The sequence below is a fragment of the Aspergillus pseudotamarii genome (genome assembly GCF_009193445.1).
Source record: "Aspergillus pseudotamarii strain CBS 117625 unplaced genomic scaffold BDV38scaffold_74, whole genome shotgun sequence".
In the NCBI taxonomy this organism is placed as follows: domain Eukaryota; kingdom Fungi; phylum Ascomycota; class Eurotiomycetes; order Eurotiales; family Aspergillaceae; genus Aspergillus; species Aspergillus pseudotamarii.
Window position 1 is genome coordinate 16,065 of NW_022475088.1, and position 18,418 is coordinate 34,482.

The 18,418-nt window shown below is 48.1% G+C and overlaps 8 protein-coding genes across 8 annotated transcripts; 3 read left to right on the forward strand and 5 right to left on the reverse strand.

The window, feature by feature from the left end:
• Positions 1–1,140: 1,140 nt before the first annotated feature.
• BDV38DRAFT_259858 (CinA family protein) lies at positions 1,141–2,115 on the reverse strand. The gene has a single exon (XM_032055865.1). The coding sequence runs from the start codon at positions 2,031–2,033 to the stop codon at positions 1,365–1,367; it is 669 nt and encodes a 222-aa protein (XP_031908965.1). The 5' UTR covers positions 2,034–2,115; the 3' UTR covers positions 1,141–1,364.
• Positions 2,116–2,846: 731 nt separating this feature from the next.
• On the reverse strand, positions 2,847–4,281 carry BDV38DRAFT_259859 (NADH:flavin oxidoreductase/NADH oxidase). Its single transcript, XM_032055866.1, has one exon. The coding sequence runs from the start codon at positions 4,151–4,153 to the stop codon at positions 2,963–2,965; it is 1,191 nt and encodes a 396-aa protein (XP_031908966.1). The 5' UTR covers positions 4,154–4,281; the 3' UTR covers positions 2,847–2,962.
• Positions 4,282–4,669: 388 nt separating this feature from the next.
• BDV38DRAFT_296519 (PaaI family thioesterase) lies at positions 4,670–5,641 on the forward strand. Its single transcript, XM_032062943.1, has one exon. The coding sequence runs from the start codon at positions 4,828–4,830 to the stop codon at positions 5,515–5,517; it is 690 nt and encodes a 229-aa protein (XP_031908967.1). The 5' UTR covers positions 4,670–4,827; the 3' UTR covers positions 5,518–5,641.
• Positions 5,642–6,860: 1,219 nt separating this feature from the next.
• On the forward strand, positions 6,861–7,982 carry BDV38DRAFT_274710 (uncharacterized protein; the record flags this gene model as incomplete). The annotated part of the gene is made up of 3 exons (XM_032057887.1): positions 6,861–6,981; positions 7,022–7,547; positions 7,640–7,982. The coding sequence occupies 3 exons, from the start codon at positions 6,861–6,863 to the stop codon at positions 7,980–7,982; spliced, it is 990 nt and encodes a 329-aa protein (XP_031908968.1).
• Positions 7,983–9,752: 1,770 nt separating this feature from the next.
• Positions 9,753–10,713, reverse strand: BDV38DRAFT_296521 (uncharacterized protein; the record flags this gene model as incomplete). The annotated part of the gene is made up of 2 exons (XM_032062944.1): positions 9,753–10,311; positions 10,373–10,713. The coding sequence occupies 2 exons, from the start codon at positions 10,711–10,713 to the stop codon at positions 9,753–9,755; spliced, it is 900 nt and encodes a 299-aa protein (XP_031908969.1).
• Positions 10,714–11,349: 636 nt separating this feature from the next.
• On the forward strand, positions 11,350–13,294 carry BDV38DRAFT_296522 (glycoside hydrolase family 47 protein; the record flags this gene model as incomplete). Its single annotated transcript, XM_032062945.1, has 4 exons — positions 11,350–11,626; positions 11,729–12,349; positions 12,405–13,096; positions 13,148–13,294. 4 exons carry the CDS (start codon positions 11,350–11,352, stop codon positions 13,292–13,294), a joined length of 1,737 nt encoding a protein of 578 aa, XP_031908970.1.
• A 235-nt stretch (positions 13,295–13,529) lies between these two features.
• BDV38DRAFT_259866 (mannosyltransferase putative-domain-containing protein) lies at positions 13,530–15,130 on the reverse strand (the record flags this gene model as incomplete). The annotated part of the gene is made up of 2 exons (XM_032055867.1): positions 13,658–15,130; positions 13,530–13,550 (listed from the first exon to the last, which is right to left on the reverse strand). A coding segment is annotated over exon 1 (776 nt), but the record flags the coding sequence as incomplete, so codon positions are not given.
• A 2,400-nt stretch (positions 15,131–17,530) lies between these two features.
• BDV38DRAFT_296525 (uncharacterized protein) lies at positions 17,531–17,932 on the reverse strand (the record flags this gene model as incomplete). The annotated part of the gene is made up of 1 exon (XM_032062946.1): positions 17,531–17,932. One exon carries the CDS (start codon positions 17,930–17,932, stop codon positions 17,531–17,533), a length of 402 nt encoding a protein of 133 aa, XP_031908972.1.
• Positions 17,933–18,418: the final 486 nt, after the last annotated feature.

Genomic DNA, 18,418 nt, shown 5'->3' on the forward strand with positions numbered 1-18,418 from the left:
CAGACGCTTGGTTCTATGTAGCAATCTCCACAATAGCCGTCAGGGGGGTCCATCGTCTCCTCATAGGGCACCTCCAGGCCGATATCTACGAGACTATGCCAGAGTAGTGCATGGAAAAACCTGGAGGACTCCTTCCACAGTCAAGCCAAATGTTCTAAAAGAACTTTCCTTCATCTCAGAGATGCAGAGAAAGATGCATGGAATATACCACTCCTATCTGAAAACAGTCCATCAGATGTTCACTGCAAAATCGTATTTCCTACTAAGCCTGATAAGAACTATCCAGGATATTCTCAGAATAGACTTGTGGCCAGTCTGTTGTAGAGTGCTTGGGCTGGTACATTATCATGCTGTGTTGTCCATGTACGCGACGGCAGTCACTAGACTTTGCGATTTCAGCGGAGACACATACCAACCAAGAGTCAAAATGCCCTGAGATATATATCTGAACCCTGTGAGTCATACTCTCCAACCACACAGCCTGTCCCTCTCTTTGACATAACGGAACCTCTCTTTTAGAAACGAATATTTCAGTCTAGTGGGTAACCTCTTGGGCTCCGGGCTGCCGTTCTTGCGGACTATTTTAGGCATGACTTCCCTCTTTGTATGGGCTGAGAGTTGGGATAGGCCTTTGCTTCAGGGAGGGTGTATGGCTTCCTAGCTGATTCAGACCAAGTAAACTTCCTGTAAGAGTATTCGCAACATTAATAACGTGTCCAACTCTCCTCCTAGGTTTTGACATACTATATCAAGGACTGTAAGGGTCATATCCCCATTTCCTCCTTCAACCTACAACCGGATCCACTACACCGCGTTTATCCAATTTATTCCTTTCCAATGTGGAGAAATGGTGTGATTGCAGCGGATCACGACGATTAGCCTTATTTCGTTAGTGGCTGTAAGTCGTTCCTGGACCGACCCCATTTATTACGGAATTTGGTGCGCAAATGCGATGCTAACTGTGGCTAGAGTGGCTTACCCTGACCTAGCCATACCATAGCCGGTTAGGTTAATAACCGTAGGATAAGACGTGTACATATTTTGGAACTGGCCAACGATTCCTGCTAGGATAAGCAATGCAGACCGAAGCCCATCCTATCGGCCTACTTGAGAAGTGAAGGACTACGAACCGACAGACCGGCGTTAACATAATGGTATATTCATAGAGGCCAACTGTAGTCTAGCATTGACTGAAGCCTAGTATCGACTCGACCTCCACTAGTAATATATACTACCCCTCTCCATATTCCTCCCTAGTAAATATTCAGGAAATGGAACAGCACACTAGGAGTCGCTATCGACTATGAATTGGTGTACCCATGTTGGGATATGAAAGCAACGGCAGATAACGCACGAATCCTCCTCTATTTCCTCACATTACTCCGATAGGCAACAAGCTCCTCACGTAGTCGAGACAAGGCCTCCAGAACAGTTGCTTCGCGGATACGCTCACGACTCCCGGGGAAGTTGAAGGGACCCCAAGCTCGGTTGCCAGTGGGCGAGGCAATGCCGATGTAAACCGTGCCAACAGGCTTTCCATCCTGAGATGCAGGACCAGCGACTCCCGTTGTCCCGATTCCCCACGCTGTTGGGCTGTTGTCACAAGTTGTGGCTTTGCGAGCGCCTTCGGCCATTTGCGTTGCGACAAGGGGGTTGATTACGCCCATCGTAGCGATCAGGTCTGGATCCACGCCCAGGAGTTGCTGCTTGAGAGGTGTTGCATAGGATACAACTCCACCCCGGAATACTGCACTTGAGCCTGGTACAGAGGTGAGTGCCGCCATCACACCACCTGCGGTTAGGGATTCAGCGACTCCAAGTGTTTGCTCGGCCTGGACAAGTATCTGGATGACGTCGGTAGCTATGTCAAGGAGTGTCTCAGTGCTTCGCTGTGTGTACACCGGATCGGAAGACATTATATAGGCTATATGATACAGAGTCCGGAAGAATGATTTGGATGCCAAGGTAATTTTGAAGGTATTATTATGGAGAAGACCAGTCTCTTGATATACTACCACAAGAGCTTGGGACATGGGGGAATTTAACAGATACGGAACCAGTGAGTAATTTAGATGCCTGTAGAATTGCAGAGCCGCTTTGAACACGTAGATAGACAATAATAATAGAAGGCCACAGTGTTCTCTTCGTACAGATCCCAAGGCTGTAACTATTGCTGTACAGAATAAGAGCCTCAAGTAGCCCAGGTTTACTCTGATTGGAGCAAGCATAACAAGCTGTCTAATACTAGTACAGAGTAAACTCTGTTTTTATTAGTTGGTGCCAACCAATGAAATGAATGCCAGCCTACATGTTGGCCTGACCGGGTGAAGGTTTGCACGATTGCGAGGCAGTGCTGCCTAAAGTCTTTTTCTTGCTACAATCGGTATTGCTCCCTTATCCATACCAATAGCGCTAAAGCTTTTAATTTCCTTCACTTTACTTTTCGTTGTCTCCTCTCGAATAGCATAGGCAACTGTAAATAAACCATACCCCATAGTACACAGCCTTAGCGAAGTAATAGTTGGATTCGGAGAAGGCTGACTTCTTGTAGTTCAGAGTAAAAGCAAGGATGGGACAGGAGCTTATCAAGCTTCGCCGCTTCGCAAATGATAGGTAAAGCCTTATCTGAAACAAGTCCCACAATTGTTATGTAGGTGGAAATTGTTCGTTCTTCTACTTGTGAGGTGTCCATGACTTTACCATCTAACTAAGGTGGGAACCCTCGTAAGAGTGCAAGAGCACATGTCTTATGCTTCTCGGATCTCCTTGGTCTAGGTATGTTACATATATCCTTATCGATCGGTGTGGACCGGTGAGCAAGTGCGAATTATTGGAAATTGCTGGTGCACAAACACCGTAGTTGACAATCCCTTGAGATCTATCACTAGCTATATATAGCGTGTCCATAGCTAACCATTCATACTATAGTGAATTCCATTCTGGAAATTCGACAAGTGCTGCCTTAAAGACGAGGGAACCGAACCCTCAGATATTGGCTCGGCCACGCGACATCCACTCCCAGCTTCCACGCTACTCGCAGAACCCACTCTGGCTCTCTTAAAAACTGCCTGCCGATGAACAGAAGATCCGCCGAGGGCTCTTTCCCATCCTTTGCATCCGTCACATCTTCAGCGTCCTTCGCTTCTTGAGATAGCAGTTTGTCTGCCTCAACAAGGTCTCGTGCCTGCTCTGCCTCCGTGATCATGCCAACGGCACCAATCAGGAGTTGCACGCCAGACTGTTTCAACTCCTTGCGAATCCGGGCAGCGATCTTTGTCTGGTAGTCCTTGGTTCGGAACGAGCTGACTGTCTGCGTCGGGTGATTGCCGCCACTGCTCACGTCAAGCAGGTCAACGCCAGCTTCTGGGAGAAGTTTTGCCAACCTGATCGTATCCTCCACGGTCCAGGTGCCGTACTTCTTACCAACCTCCGTGTCTTCCAGCCATTCAGTTGAGCTAACCCGGAGAAATAATGGCATCTCCGCAGGAATTTCCTTCCTAATCGAGTCGATGATCTCCAGCAACAAGCGCGCCCGGTTTTCAAAGCTACCCCCATAAGAATCTGTCCTATGGTTTGACACCGGACTCAAGAACTCGTTGATAAGATATCCATGCGCCGCATGGATCTCAATAACATCTGCACCCGCTTGCACAGCCCTCTTCGCTGCCTTAGCCCAGTCGCCTACCAACTGCTTGATCTCGTCATGAGTAAGAGCTCGGGGCGGCCAGTAGCCGCCTGCCTCCTGTAGACCAAGGCCATCCCATGTCTGCTCAATTCCCCCAGACGACCCAACAACATCGTCCGGCCAGCCATACTGATCCTTCCCCACGCGCAAGCTTGCCTTCCTATGCTCTGTGCTCCCTGCCACCCATGGTGCCGCTGTACTGGATTTCCGCCCCGCATGCGCCAGCTGAATACCAGCCAGAGCGCCCTGAGATTTCACGAAGTCAAAAACCCGCTTAAGACCTGGGATTTGCGCATCATCCCAGAGGCCTGGGCAATATGGTGAAATTCGGCCATTTGGCTGGACACCTGTCGCTTCGACAAAGACCAGGGCGGCGCCCTTCAGCGCGAAATGCCCGAGGGTTGCGATATGGTAGTCTGTCAATGCGCCAATAGAGGGACCCTCGGGCGCAGTTGAGAATTGACACATAGGAGCCACGACTATGCGGTTGCGCAGCGTGACATCACGGATTTTGAGCGGAGTGAAGAGTGTAGGTGTCGAGGCATCAAGGGTAACAGGGGATCCAGGAGACTGGCGATGCTGGGGCGTGAAATAGCCAATGTTGGGTGCGGGCGCATTGAGTCCTTGGAGGCCTGGAGGTGACACCATGTCTATTTCAGGATTAATTCCAATGGGATTGAAATTGCAGTAACCTCGCACAGGAATTGGACTGTCGAAGGCCAGCTCAATCTATACCTTAAGCTAGTGCTAGAGCCACTTTAGGGCCCCGGAAAACCAAGTCAAATGGAAGCCTTTTAATGGCCGGAAGGAAATGTTAAAAGCCGAGGTTGGGCAACTGGTCACTACAGTTGACAATTCGTAAGAATTGGTAAGCAATCGCACAAAGTTATGCAATAATAATAACCGCTGGACTCTCAGCTTGAAGAAATACTGGGACTATACGGAGTACTCATGAACCACCGACACGATTCAGGATAGACGACTTTCCTGGGTCCACAAATACCGAGGTTCCTTGTTTGGAAACCGAGGTATGCCGAATTTATTGAACCAGGATGTAGAACTCTTAAGACTAACCACCACCTACTTTCTGCATTGCCCAAAGAACGAGAGAGGCCATTCTATAGGGAACATTGCCAAACGAGATGAGGGCTTCTGGCGCGAAGGGTGGGAGATTGGATAACCTCCCGCAGTTCCTCGAGACACACCCCACATCTGTTCAAGCCCTAGACCATTTCGCTGCCATTCCATGGATCAAAAAGCTCCTGACCAACCCAACCTACAAGGCAATTCCCACATATGGTCGTGTTCAAAAATCAGACAGTACTGAGGACTGCTTCTTTGCCCAAACCACCAACAGCCCAACCGCAATCCCACACTTCCTGACATTGCAACGAAAGCATTTCTCTCCGCTACCAGAAAGTCCAAGGGGAACAATATCTCTCAGCGCAGGCCCGCGGACGACACCGTACCGCGCCCCAGAATACCCAGATTGCTTCGCGCTCCTTGAATTAGGATCTCCCGGGCTGGACGGACAATCCGGGATACTCCATGGTGGGATGGCCGGAGCAATTTTGGACGAAACTTTGGGTCTCACGGTATCACTACATTTGGCCGCGCATCCTAAACGCGGGTTGTCAGGGATGACTGCAAGTTTACATGTTACCTACCGGGCACCGGTCTTGACACCAAGCACTGTGGTTGTCCGCACCTGGGTTGAGGTACGTGAGGGGCGTAAGTGGGTGTGTAGAGGGCAGATTGTGGATGGGGATGGTGTGGTTCTGACGGAGGGAGAGGCTTTGTTCGTCACTGGAGTGCAGGGAGCTACCTTGTAAGAACGCCGTCTGCCTTTTGCATTATCGAGCATCTCAGGGCCCTGGTGGTCATAGATTTGGACCAATTTCACCTATCATTCGTGTAATTCCTAGCATGTATTAAAACCCTGTCTTCTACTGTAGGCTGTCGTTGAGCTGAATGCATATCTCTCAACATACTAATGCCTGATTTCGGAAAACACGGCAGACATGGGAGATCAAAGTTTTATTCATGATACTCTTTTTGCACAAAGGCCAAGGTTGCTCTTTCGATGTTCCGGATGCCGTACTCCCTGTCTTCATTTCACCGACCCTCTTTCTTTTCAGGCTCTCTAGGAGCCCGGATATCACACTTTGAACGTTGGAATTTTCTTATGATGGATCTATAACCATCTCACTGAGCTGGCAGCTTCAATAGACCCAATGATCCACATGACTCGCAAGACACATCGACAATATGAGGTCCATAATGGAAAGTTGGTGTCTGTGTTGAACAAGGACTATGTTGAGCCTTCCAGGCTATGTCAATTAACATCGGCGTAGTATATCCGATATTCTGCCTTCTTCTTTACACCTGAACCTCTCTGTCAACCTCGGACGATCTATTTGATTACACTGATAGACAACCCCACAAACACTGTCTGTTTCAGAATGTAAAGGGGTAATGGCAAAGGAGTCACCCCTTTTTTTTTGTTGAGACATTCTGCTTTATTACAGACCTTTGACAAGTAGGAATGAAACCGCATTATTTGTTTACTGACGCAAGCCGTCTGTTGAGTGAATCTAATGATGGTATATACATTGTAACGTGTAGGCAAACCATGTAAGGTAAGACGAGAGGGTGGTCTGTTCTTGCGTTCAATACCAAGCGTGATTCTTTATTTATAATATCTATAATTTATAAGAGCTGTAACATATCTTGGAATCCTAGCTTAGGTATAATTATTCCATTATAATTTAGAGGGATAACAGTATTTAATAGTTACTTATACTATATTAAACGATAAAAATCCAGGAAAGTAAATTTAAAGGCCTTGGGCCTTACTAGAATTTAGAACTAGAGGTACATAGCAGCTGTGGCTGGATGTAACAGTAAATCCGTGAGATTTCAGTAAGAAATCCGAAAACTCGAAGTTTTGTCCGTAGGCTAGATGTAGTTCCGCCGTAGAAAAGGTTGTCTAGACTCCAAATACGGGACGGTATTGAAAATTCCTAGTGGTAAGGTTTGCAAAAACCTTCTGCTAATGTCACCCAGCATCCACAACTATAAAAGGCCCTTCATCCCACAACATCCAACCTCGGTTGGATCTCGGTTCGTGCGCCCCCAAAAGGTTCATCGAGCTGTTACGTGTTTTCTTTACAAGATGGCGACCACACTCGAGGAATTTGCCCAATTAGAGACCCTCTGGGACAAAGCAATCCAGTCTCCGGCGGACATTTCGCTAGAGGAAAAACACCAAATGCTAGAATGGCCCCCCCCTTGCGGTGATGCAGGCCAACGCCCAAACCTACCTCGGGCAATCAGTCGAAGATTTATTCTACAAAGCTGTCACAGATCCGCATTCTCTAACGTATGCAGAATGTCGCCTGATCAAAGATGATTTCCACGTCATTGGCATTATGGACCAACTCAAGTATGCGAATGATCGACGGAAGTGGATACGGGCACGGCCCGATCTCCAAGCTAAGAGAGAGCAAGCTCGTACTGCAGTTCTTTCGACGATAGAGTCACAGGCTTATCAGAACTTGGACGATGTGTTTTACTCTATTCAGATGGCACATTATGACGTGGTAGAGGAAAGGCGGAGACACGAGAGGCCGAGCCATTTGCCCAAAGAGTGGATTCAGAATATCATCGACCAGGGAGAAGACAAAAGTTGGGGTTATATATGGTATCATTACAGGGAGCAGGAACTCTGGGCGGAATTCCAGCACCAATTCGAGGATATTCTGACGACGCAGATGTTTACGGTTGTCGGGTGGGATGAAATTGAGGATTTCAAAGTGGCCGAATTTGTGGAATTCGAGGCTAAAGGCTCGAAGGAACAATAGTTGAATCTTCTCAGGGAGTGAGTCATGTTGAGCCACTATTTATCGAAATGATATTGACCTTACAATAAAGGGATTTCCGGAATCGCCGTAGCAGAGGCGAGCTCAAGCCTGGAATTCTCTCGAACGTCTTTTTCCTGGTGACAGATGAGGCTCGTGTATCGTATAGCCAGTCGAGACAGCACAGCTTTGCCTGGGCAATTAACCCGGATTGGTCTCGGCCGGGTGCCGATGAAGACGGTTACGATGGGCGGCTCAAGATCAGTGCAACCCAGATCTACTTCCGATTCTACGAATTCATGTCGACAAAGAAGTTTACGCTAAAGGATATTTGGCGAAACTTTCATCAAGTCAATGAGACACAGACATATCTACCAGGGCCACTTCCTGCTTGGCATTTTACAAACTTAGATAAACCTGTATGGCCTGATCGTTGAATGGCCTTCGAAATATCATTTTCCCCCTAGGATTACATCCCGTAACCTGTTCCTTTTGTCTTTATCTTTATTTCCCCCTAGGGTCACTGGTACCTTCTCTATGGCAGAAAGCGTTCCATAGTCTAATATGTTCCGAATATGGCTAATTGAAGCTTTTAAGATTGTTGGAAAGAAAGTAAACTTCATTTTGACACACCTGGCGTATCCAGGGTACCTGCTGTCTACACTTACTGAAACTATTTGCTCTTCATACTCTCCTATGGCGGTGCTATCACAGACCCAAGAACGATCATGGTGGTCACATGTAAACAAACACCGACTCATTGAAACGGACATAAACCGCGACTCTCTCCTGGAGACGTCTTAATCCACCAAGAACTGTCCTGCGAAGCGCAGTGTTTGATCCGGGGCAGTGTTTTCTATCTGCTGTCACAAGCGGATCAACTCCTCAATGCGCCCGCTGACCCATGTGCCAACCCAAATGCGACAACGTTTCCATGGGATGACCCATGAAATCTCTCCCATGCACAAAACTACCTTTGACCAAAGACATTGTCGATGGCTCGTTGGACAAAGCTCGATTTATATCTAAGATAGCCACATTATATGTGTCTATGGGGTGGCAATTGACATCTTGACAGTCCGGGTATGTGAACATGGAGATAACCTTGAGGATGCCCAAACAATGTCCGGGAAACAGAACAAGTAACCAGGGGTGGGGGACTATGGGACATATGTACCATTCGAGATTCAGCACAGACTCCACTCGCCATGACCTATTTAATTTCCTTAGTAATATAAAAGCTATATATATGCACCAGTAGTTTCTTATAGGCAAGGTATTCTCCAGATACCTTCACTTTAATACGCACTAGCGCCAATTCCCTGCCCAAAGCCATGATCCAGACCACAGATCCACTTAATCCCACGAGTTAATTAAAGGGAAACCAGGGCTGAAGCTGTAGTAGTAGGTCGAGTTGAGCCGTGTTCGGCCTTGACTAACTGGGGCCATTCATTTATAATAATGCCCAACGCGACCACCATTATATAGAGCTCGACGGAATAGGGCTGCTGCAATTAAGTTAGGGTTTTATCAGCGGCCCGGTTGATCGCTACAATACAAAGTTAAGGTTTGTGGAAACGATTGCTTGGCGCCGCAACATTTTTGAACCATTATATGTATTATTAGCCAAAAATAAAAATAATAAATAAGATTTGTGAAGTTGGATTTGGCAAGACCAAAGGCATGTTTTCATGATCGCCCAAGAGGTTCACCCTCAGCCTGAAATCTTCGTCGATCGGCCGAGGGGTAGAAGTTCAGGAATATAACCTCCTATATAGACGGAGCCTCTTAATGAAAGTTGTGGCCATACAGACCATATCCTATCAAAGGGCTGTCGGGGTTTATTGGAATTATGATCCTACAGTTCCATAATGGATATATCAACTACTTCCATTATCAATTTGTCATGACAAACTTGTATCTCAGTTTCAAAATCTTTTTACCCTACACGCAAGGTATTATTATTATACAAGCCATGCATTCTAGATTGTCGTGCTATGAGATACTACTACCCAGAGAGCATAGAGAGGTTTGTTGTACCTCCAAATAGTGGGTTCGTCGCTTCGACAATTGTACATTATAATATTAACACATACATACACGTTCATAGCAATCGCTAATATCAAGGATTGGAGCCTATAAAACAAAATACAAAAGCGTAGTGGGGTATTGAGCCTGCCATACCATATTATCACCCAAATCCAACCTCATCCTCCTAACTCCGCAGGGGCCATGGATCCATGACCAGGACGAGCTTTTGTCGCCGGGAGCTCTGCAATCGGGGCAGGCTGCCAAACCGCTTGATACATGGGGGGTTGTCTTGGCTCTGGAGCAGGGAGTTCGGCCGGAGCTTGCTGCTTTCGATGCCTAAAGAAATATAACGCGACCAGTAATGCTATCACGCCGATTGCACCAACACCTACCCCTACACCGATCCCTACTTTGGCGCTTGTGGTGAGATCACCGCTCGACGGTGAGGTAGTGACACTGGTGGTTGCCGCGGAGGGGGTGTCCCGCGTACTGGACGGCGTTGTTGACGTGGCTGTGGAGGCTGAAGTGGGAGTTGGAGTGACGATTTTGATGTTCCATCCCACGACAGCAATTGCACCAACAGTTGAGCTTTTAGATAATGTGGTGGTCTCGGTTTTCCAGGCCGTTTTGTCGCCATATGGAGTTGATGCGTACGTAAGAGTCATGCCGGAGGCGACGTCCGACAGGCAGTTTCCGTTGACTTTTCCAGGCGTTCTACCTGCCAGGTAATATCCACTAAAGCGAAGTGTGTCAGATGACAATGTTCGTCTAGAGGATGAAGTGATCGATCACTCACGGAGGACAGCACATGGCCAGCGTGCTAGAATCATCTTTGACAGAAGAAGCAACGGTCGAAAAGTTCTCCGGGCATGTGAGAGGGCCGATGCTAACTGCGGTATGTTCTGAACCTCCTCCACCTAACGCACCTTGCTCCCACCAGGTTGTCACTGCTGGGGGAGCACACCTCACATTGGTATCAATATCAAGTCCATAGCCAGGGTCCCAAGCTACTAGGCTTGGTCCGTTCAAGCGAAAGTAGCTTGCACACCCTGAAGAGGAGGGCCACACTGTGGTGAGAGGAATGAATGATGTGACAGTGCCATCGCTCGTCTCAGCCGGATAAAGCGTCACCGACATTGGATTTGAGTCACAGAGATGACTTCTCCCAGAACACTGCCCTGAAATACCCCTTGATTTGTGGTGCTGAGAGGAATTGTTTACTATTATTGTTGATTCGTGGCGCACGTGTAAAGTCAAAATGGGCTCAAGGAGTCGTATTCCGAAGGGATATACTGATTAAGATGAACGCAGAAGGGGATATCAGGCTAACAGGCATACAGGCAAAGGGGGCGGGGGCTGTTAGGTCACTAAATAAATAAAACCCTTGTCTCAATGTCGGGCGGCTAGAAAGCTCATTTGGCGAGTCAGAAATCCCTCGATCGAGCCTGGCTTTTTAACACTGGTGTAGGGCTAATGCAGCACAGGCGCTAGGCGCTCCTTGGTGCTGTATCTACTAATAGTTCAAGTGCGACAATATTCTCCAATGACCGAAAGAAGCCTCAAAACTAGGGAAGAATCCCTGTCACTCCACGTAGACACTAGAGCAAAGTGCCAATCACGTTTCAATATACTGACCACTCGGTAAATTGATAGAGAGGCACAAGTCCCTCGGCGGTCATTTCCTTCTGTTGTTCTCTTTGTTTGCTACTCCACAAGCCCCTATTTGACTGCTCGGGGCCCAAAACTTTTCCCTCAGCAATCCAGTCAGAAACAATGTTATCAAAGACTTCTCGGCGCAAGCAGAAGCGCGCACAGTCGCAGAAACCCAACGGTTCTCGATTTTATGCTTTGCTTACCTGGAATTGGATTGTGAAATCTGTAATCACGAGCTTACTAGCCCTAATAATAGGGCGATACGTGCAAATCCGAGGCTCGGAAACCCCTTTCGATCTTCGACCCATCGACAAGGACAGTTACTGGTCTAGTCACCGGGAGGAGGTCAAAGACTCTTTCGTGATTAGTTGGGATGCTTACACTAAGTATGCCTGGGGTACGTATTTCGTGATATATGATTCTACAGGTTCTCTCAGCAGTATCCGGCAAGCTGGATGGCTCATCTTTCCCAAATACATGTCACTGACGCTTCGACTAGGGCAGGATCGCTTCCATCCCATCTCTAAAACTGGCTCACAAATGAGCCCCAGCGGTCTGGGGTGGATCATCGTCGATAGCCTGGATACACTGATGATCATGAATTTGACCACGCAGCTCTCCGATGCCCGGAAGTGGCTTAACCGTGGCTTGACTTACAACCAAGACCAAGATGTGAACACTTTTGAGATGACCATTCGCATGCTTGGAGGACTTCTGTCTGCCCATTACTTGTCTAATGTGCTTCCGGATGTTTCATCTCGCCGGGACTATATATATCTGTCTAAAGCAGTCGATCTGGGCGATCGGCTTCTTGGTGCATATGAATCCAGGTCAGGGATCCCATATGCAAGCGTTAATATTGGGACCAGAGAAGGCCTTCCCTCCCATGCAGATGGTGGCGCTTCATCCACGGCTGAAGCCACTACGCTCCAATTGGAAATGAAGTACCTTGCCCACCTCACCGGTAAGGAGGTTTACTGGCGTAAGGCTGAGCACGTCATGAAGGTTATAGATAATCACCGTATGCAGGACGGCCTTCTCCCGATCTTTGTGCACCCGGACACTGGACAATTTAGACACAAGGAGATTCGTCTTGGGAGTCGGGGGGATTCATACTATGGTATACTCTCATATCAGCCCCTTTGTTGCGAAGGAGAAAGCTGACATAGGTACAGAATACTTAATCAAGCAATATTTGCAGACTTCTGGACAGGAGCCAGTATACCGTGAGTTGTGGGAAGAGGCGTTGGTCGGGATACAAAAGCATTTGATTACTTCTACAAAGCATTCAAAACTCCAGTTCATCGCCGAGCTACCGCAGGGTATAGGTGGGCCATTATCCCCTAAGATGGACCATCTTGTCTGCTTCTTACCGGGCTCCATCGCGATCGGCGCTACTGAGGGACTGACTGAGAAGGAAGCGCGGAAAAGGCCCAGTTGGAATTCCCGGAAAGAGCACCAGATGCAACTAGCGCGGGAGCTCATGAAGACCTGCTGGGCGATGTATGCAGTCACGAACTCTGGTCTATCCCCGGAGATTGCCTGGTTTGAAGTCGACGAAGCCGATATACGACCATCATCTCGTCCATCTCCCACGGCTAGAAGTAAAGATGACAAGGCCTGCTGGAAGCGGGACCTGAACATCAAACCTCTGGATGCTCACAACCTGCAGCGACCGGAAACTGTTGAAAGTCTTTTCTTGATGTATCGTGTGACCAACGATCCCTTGTACCGAAAATGGGGATGGGAGATTTTCAAAGCGTTCAAGGAACACACGGTAGTAAAAGACGGAGAAGGGTACGCATCTTTGCACGATGTCACAAAGGTTCCCACACCGCAACGTGATAATATGGAAAGCTTCTGGCTGGTAAGAAGCTCCGAACTTAATTTGGAGTTCGGTAGTTCTAACTCATTGCAGGCCGAAACCTTGAAATATTTATACCTTCTTTTCTCTCCAAGGGAATTCCTCCCGCTCACCGAAGTCGTTTTCAATACAGAGGCCCATGTGCTACCTCGCTTTAACCAGAGCAAATTCCAGACGGGCTGGAAACGTAGGGAACTTTAATGTCATGGTCGCAAACCTAAAACTTCGGAACGGGCCGCTCGGGAGCAAAACTGTCAGGAAGTTGCGACCGGCATCTGTCAATCATATTGAAATATGGGTAGTATACAGTATTTAGTCAAATGCGCGTCGGAACATTCGCCTTCTTCTTTCTTTCTTTCTTTCCTTCCTTTCTTTCTGTCTTTCTCTGTTGGAATTTCTTTTTCTTTTCTTTTCTTTTTTTTGGTTATTGTTGTTAGACAACATCCTGCTGTAGCCTCTTCAAGATGTGTTACCAAGTTTCTTGCAACGAGTACACAAGGTATACAAAATAAGTGTGTCGGATATGACCCGAAGGAGAATTTTGAAATAGATAACTTTACTTACATCACTATCGATCGAAACATTCAATCATCAGTAAATGTCGGCACCTCGAGATTCGGGTTTTCGAAAACAGCCTTCCAATGCGCCCGGACACCATCACACAGGCCACTTTTAGACTTCCAGGTCACGAAGACAGTCTCCATTGTGCACGCTACAGACATAGTCTCCTCCCAGAATCTCTGCTCAGCGTCATAACCGAGCCGTCTCATAGCATCCAGCGGATAAGTCCACAATCTCGTAGGATTTCCATCAAACCCCCGCAGCTTCGGCCCCAATAGTTCCTTCCCCGGATTGAACTCCGGAGCACCTGCATGAACAAAGAAGACACGAGGTGGCTTCGCAACGGACAGATCCCGGACTCGCCATTGCCCTTGGCTCGTCAGATTATAGTCCTGGATCGGATCCGCTTGGACGTATCCTGCATTGATCGCGACCTGCGAATTCCAGGGCGTCACATTTCCGAGATCCACCACGGTTTCGCTGACGGCATAGAAGCTCTGGTTGAGGGCAGTCGCCGCATGAAGGAAAGTGTCTTTGTCGCCTGCGCCCGGAGCGCCCTGCCCGAGTAGGGAGTAGTAGTAGTTGGGTCCGTAGTAATTATAATACGCGGCGAGGAGTAAGCTGTGCGTATGCGTTGGCTTAGAAACGAGCATTATCCCGGCTTCGGTAGCTTGTCGTGTTGTGGAAGAGGGTTCGGGCTGACGCGAAATATTGAAATATACTGGGGCGGCTGTATTGGCCCAAAAGTCTGGCCAGGTGACCAGGCCGGTGGATGTGAAAGGCTCAGACTCTAGTAGTACCATTGGGTCATGGAGAGGGACGCAGTCCGCATCTAGCCATAAAAACCTCTCAAATGATGAAAAAAGCATGGCAAAAGACTTGATCTGGAACCCCTCTATGGGTTGGATATTCTCGGTCTCACCTCGGTCTGCCAGCATCTCAGAAAGCACCAAGCACTTCGCCCCCAGTCGGGGCAAAGCCACCTCGCAAATATGTGCTTCATACTCGGTCCGATCCTTCATGAAGACTTCCACTGGCAATGTCGATCCAGTACGGCGCAGCAACGAAAGAGACACCACCAAGGTAGGCAAATATGTACCTCCGGCCGATGACACTATGCCTACTGTTCCTGGAACGAAAACATCGCCGACGTCGAAATTGCGGATAGCCTGAACAAAGCCATCGTGGGCTTCTTGCATAGGCTGTAGGATTTCATCCACATTGGTAAGGAGGTTGCGGCGAGGGGTCTCATGTACTGCATCGAATCGTGGGAGGCCTGGGCTGCCGTTCTGGGTCGGTTTGGGACACTTGGGCACGTGTTTTTCCAGTAAAGGGTGAAGATGCTGCCACAGGCGAGTCCGCCTCTCTTGTATCGGACGAACTAGATTTGGAGGCTCCTTATGCCAGAAATAATATGCACTAAGGAGGCAGAAAGCGGCCAGAAAGGCTGCAACAATGATTCTGCGGCGGGCCAACATGCCGTCGGAGGAGCTGAAACATTGGCAGAAGAGCGCGAGAGACGCGACCAGCAAGAGGGAAATTATAGGAAGGCTAAAGTGACAGGGGACCCTTTTGGGTAACACAGGCTACGGTTCCAAGTTGACTAACCAACACGCCGCACGTTTTGGTCGTTGACTGGTGTAAGCGCCGGACGCCTTTAGCTGATCACCCAACTCCCCGTTCTTGTTCCTAATAGGGCTCAGTCCCACGCACTAGGAAGGAACGATGTTGTCTAAAGGCTGTAGCCTCCCCGCCATATTTAATTAAAATGGCCTGCGATCTGGCCCCCAAGTGCTGTTTCCGAACATCCGATGTCTTTAGCGCCCGTCGGGGTAATAATCATATATGCTGGAGTCTTAATGGCGTCCGGCTATTCTTGGACATTCAGCCAAGTTATATGGTTTCACTTAACGATAATGAATCGGACACGACGCAGTTTCCACCCATTCAGCCCGCTCTACATATAGATCGCAGTGAATATCTCCAGAGCTAATTGCCTTCTCGGAAGATCTACTACTGCTGACCAAGCTCGAGTCTATATCAGCACTTTGTGGAGGGGCTATAGTAACCGGGTCGGAATGATACTCCTCGTCCCTACTATTGTTAACAAAACAATCACATTGAAGAGGAAACTAGACAGATGTGGACGAGACCCGAATGAAGGACTGACCTCCTCGGTATCGGTCATGTATATCTTGACGGACTCCCCATCAAAATGTGGATATCCATATAGCGAACCTTAACCTATAGGTTAGAATACATCAGTCTCTCTATCCATTCATCCTTACTCATCCTCAAGGCGATTCGAAGTCCTCTGTGTGGTCTTAAGTCAGGTCATTCGCGAATTCATGCCGTGTCCGGTTCCATCCTGGACGTGGATATTTCGAGCATATTTCCGAGATGTGGCGACTTACGAGTATAAGAAACAATCGAGTAGCACTCGATCCGGTGTATCACTGACTGGTACATCAATCGATATCTTTTCGTAGCTGTAGATAGCTTCGGTAAGGTAGACCTTAATTAGGTCGTCGTCGTGGGCTAGTAGGTCTTCCATACTACGTTGGACTACACTGAGACCACGAGACAGCACTGGAGCCACCATGACACCCACGTTGATAACGAAGTCTGCAAAATTGATCATCTTTTTTATTAACCTAGATGTACTATAAGATATTGTGCATCTGTCTCAAGCAGTAGCAAGCCCAGGTACAAAAGACCCTAGTATCCCAAGAGCTCAGGCATTATAGCCAAATCTCATCATCCCACATTCAGATTCAACCTTTCATCTAAAAGGCATCTACTCATACTGCAACAATGGAAGACAGTATCAAATTTACTGGAAACAACACTGTTTCTAACGATCTGGGTCCTGATGTCGTGCAAATCAAGTTCTACTCCATGGAAGGTGACCTGCTTTAGATCCCCCAGGGGGGCACGGCTAGCCTCGTGCGCGAGGCGAGGCGAGCTCTGGTCTCCTTCCAGGACGGCCTACCTGGAGATACGATCCCGATTCTGGATATAATTTCAACGGGAATGTTGGTGGAAAGGCCATCTGTAAGTTGTCTTCTTTTTGATGAATACGCCCTTTACTAACCACACTTAGAAGTTGCTACTTATAGTGAGGTCATTTCCATTGAACCTGATGCTGGTAGTGGGGCCCGATTATGTCATGTGTCCTAAGTGAACAAGGTGTCTCTATAAAGGGGATTCGGGAAGTACACGTTAATCTTAAGTCTTGAAGTGGTTATACTTTATTTATCCACAAATGTAATGTGCTCGCATAAGATGCGAGGGACAGATTGGGGATGCTAGATATTCTAGAGTTAATCTCTTTTCTATGGCGGTTTGCTAGTTGGTCTCATGCTTCCTCTATCCATGCCTATAAACCCCATGCCACAGTGTAGTAGGGTATGTGGCCACTTGCGTGTGCAACGAAAAGTCATGTAATGAACTCAACGCTTACAGCGTTCGCTGCCTATTCGATTTCTCTTTTGTGAAGTAAGCCGACTGTATAATCTGCCCCACGGTCTAGCGCGGAGGCGGCACCTGCGCTACGGCAAGATATTGAGATATGGAGTTGACGGTGCGTCGCAAGGCATGCTACCTTAGACCTATCTGGGCCTATCACATCTACCATATAGGAAATATAGTCCGCCAAACATCAATGGAGCTCCTCTGAGCCGGTGGTCCATTTCTAACTACGGATATAATCTGTTTTGTTGGGTGTGCCTGCGGACACTAACTTTATGTATGCGGGCCACACCTCTGAAGTTACCCTAACTCTCAGATCTACCGGTTAAAAGGCCAATCCTTACCCATTAGTATCTGGCAATCTTTTCTCTTCTCCTAGCAGTTCATCGCTTCGGTACTAGCTAGCTAAAGGTATCTAGTGATGTCCTCCCCATCCTCAGCCAACTTCCTAATCTCCTGAACCAAATTCTCAACAACACCACGACCAGGCGGACACTTCCATTCATAGTTGTCCCGGCTGCACCACACCTTATCGTCCACACGAACAGTGCAGCTTGCATTTGCATTCACAGCAACGCTACGCTCAACGCTGCTAATCAAAAGCTCCAGGCCTTCTTCACTGTTCGCACAGTCACTGATTTGTTGATAATCAATATTATGCTCCTGCGCACACTCCTTGATCAATCCCTCGTCCGGAACCCGCTCGTAATCCGATAGCACGCAGGTATTAAAATCCAGGGCATCGCCAATGGAGTCTGCGTGTTTCTCAGAACAAACGAGCAATTTGTTGCCTTTGCATTCGTTCATGCCGTGCTGGCAGGTTACGTCTCTTCTTGGCTTTTCCCAAACCCTAATGATGTGGGAGTTAGGATTAACAAAGTGTACTCTGGCCGGGGGTGAAAGGGCCTGGTGATGATTGTCGTTGGGTTTGGACTCACTCTCCGATGTAGCTAATTCTAAAATCCACCTTATCCTCCACTTGCCAATATGCAGGGGCTACGAGCTTCTGTAAACAGTCCCGGGCGTCGGGACATCGGCTTTCGATGTGTACTTCGAAGGGAACTTTCCGTGTCGTGGCGTAAGAGCTTCCGTGGGTGGGTCCCGTTTGTCTGGCACCGGCCAAGCCGAAAGAAGAAAAGCAGATCCCTGCTAATAAAAGGCACGGGGCAATGACACAGTATCGGAGCAACAAGTGCAGCTTGGACACCTGAGTCTGAGAGTGTGTGGCACTCGATGTGATTGAGCTTTCATTAGACTGCTTCTCCATTGTGAACGCTATTTGAGGTGAAGAAA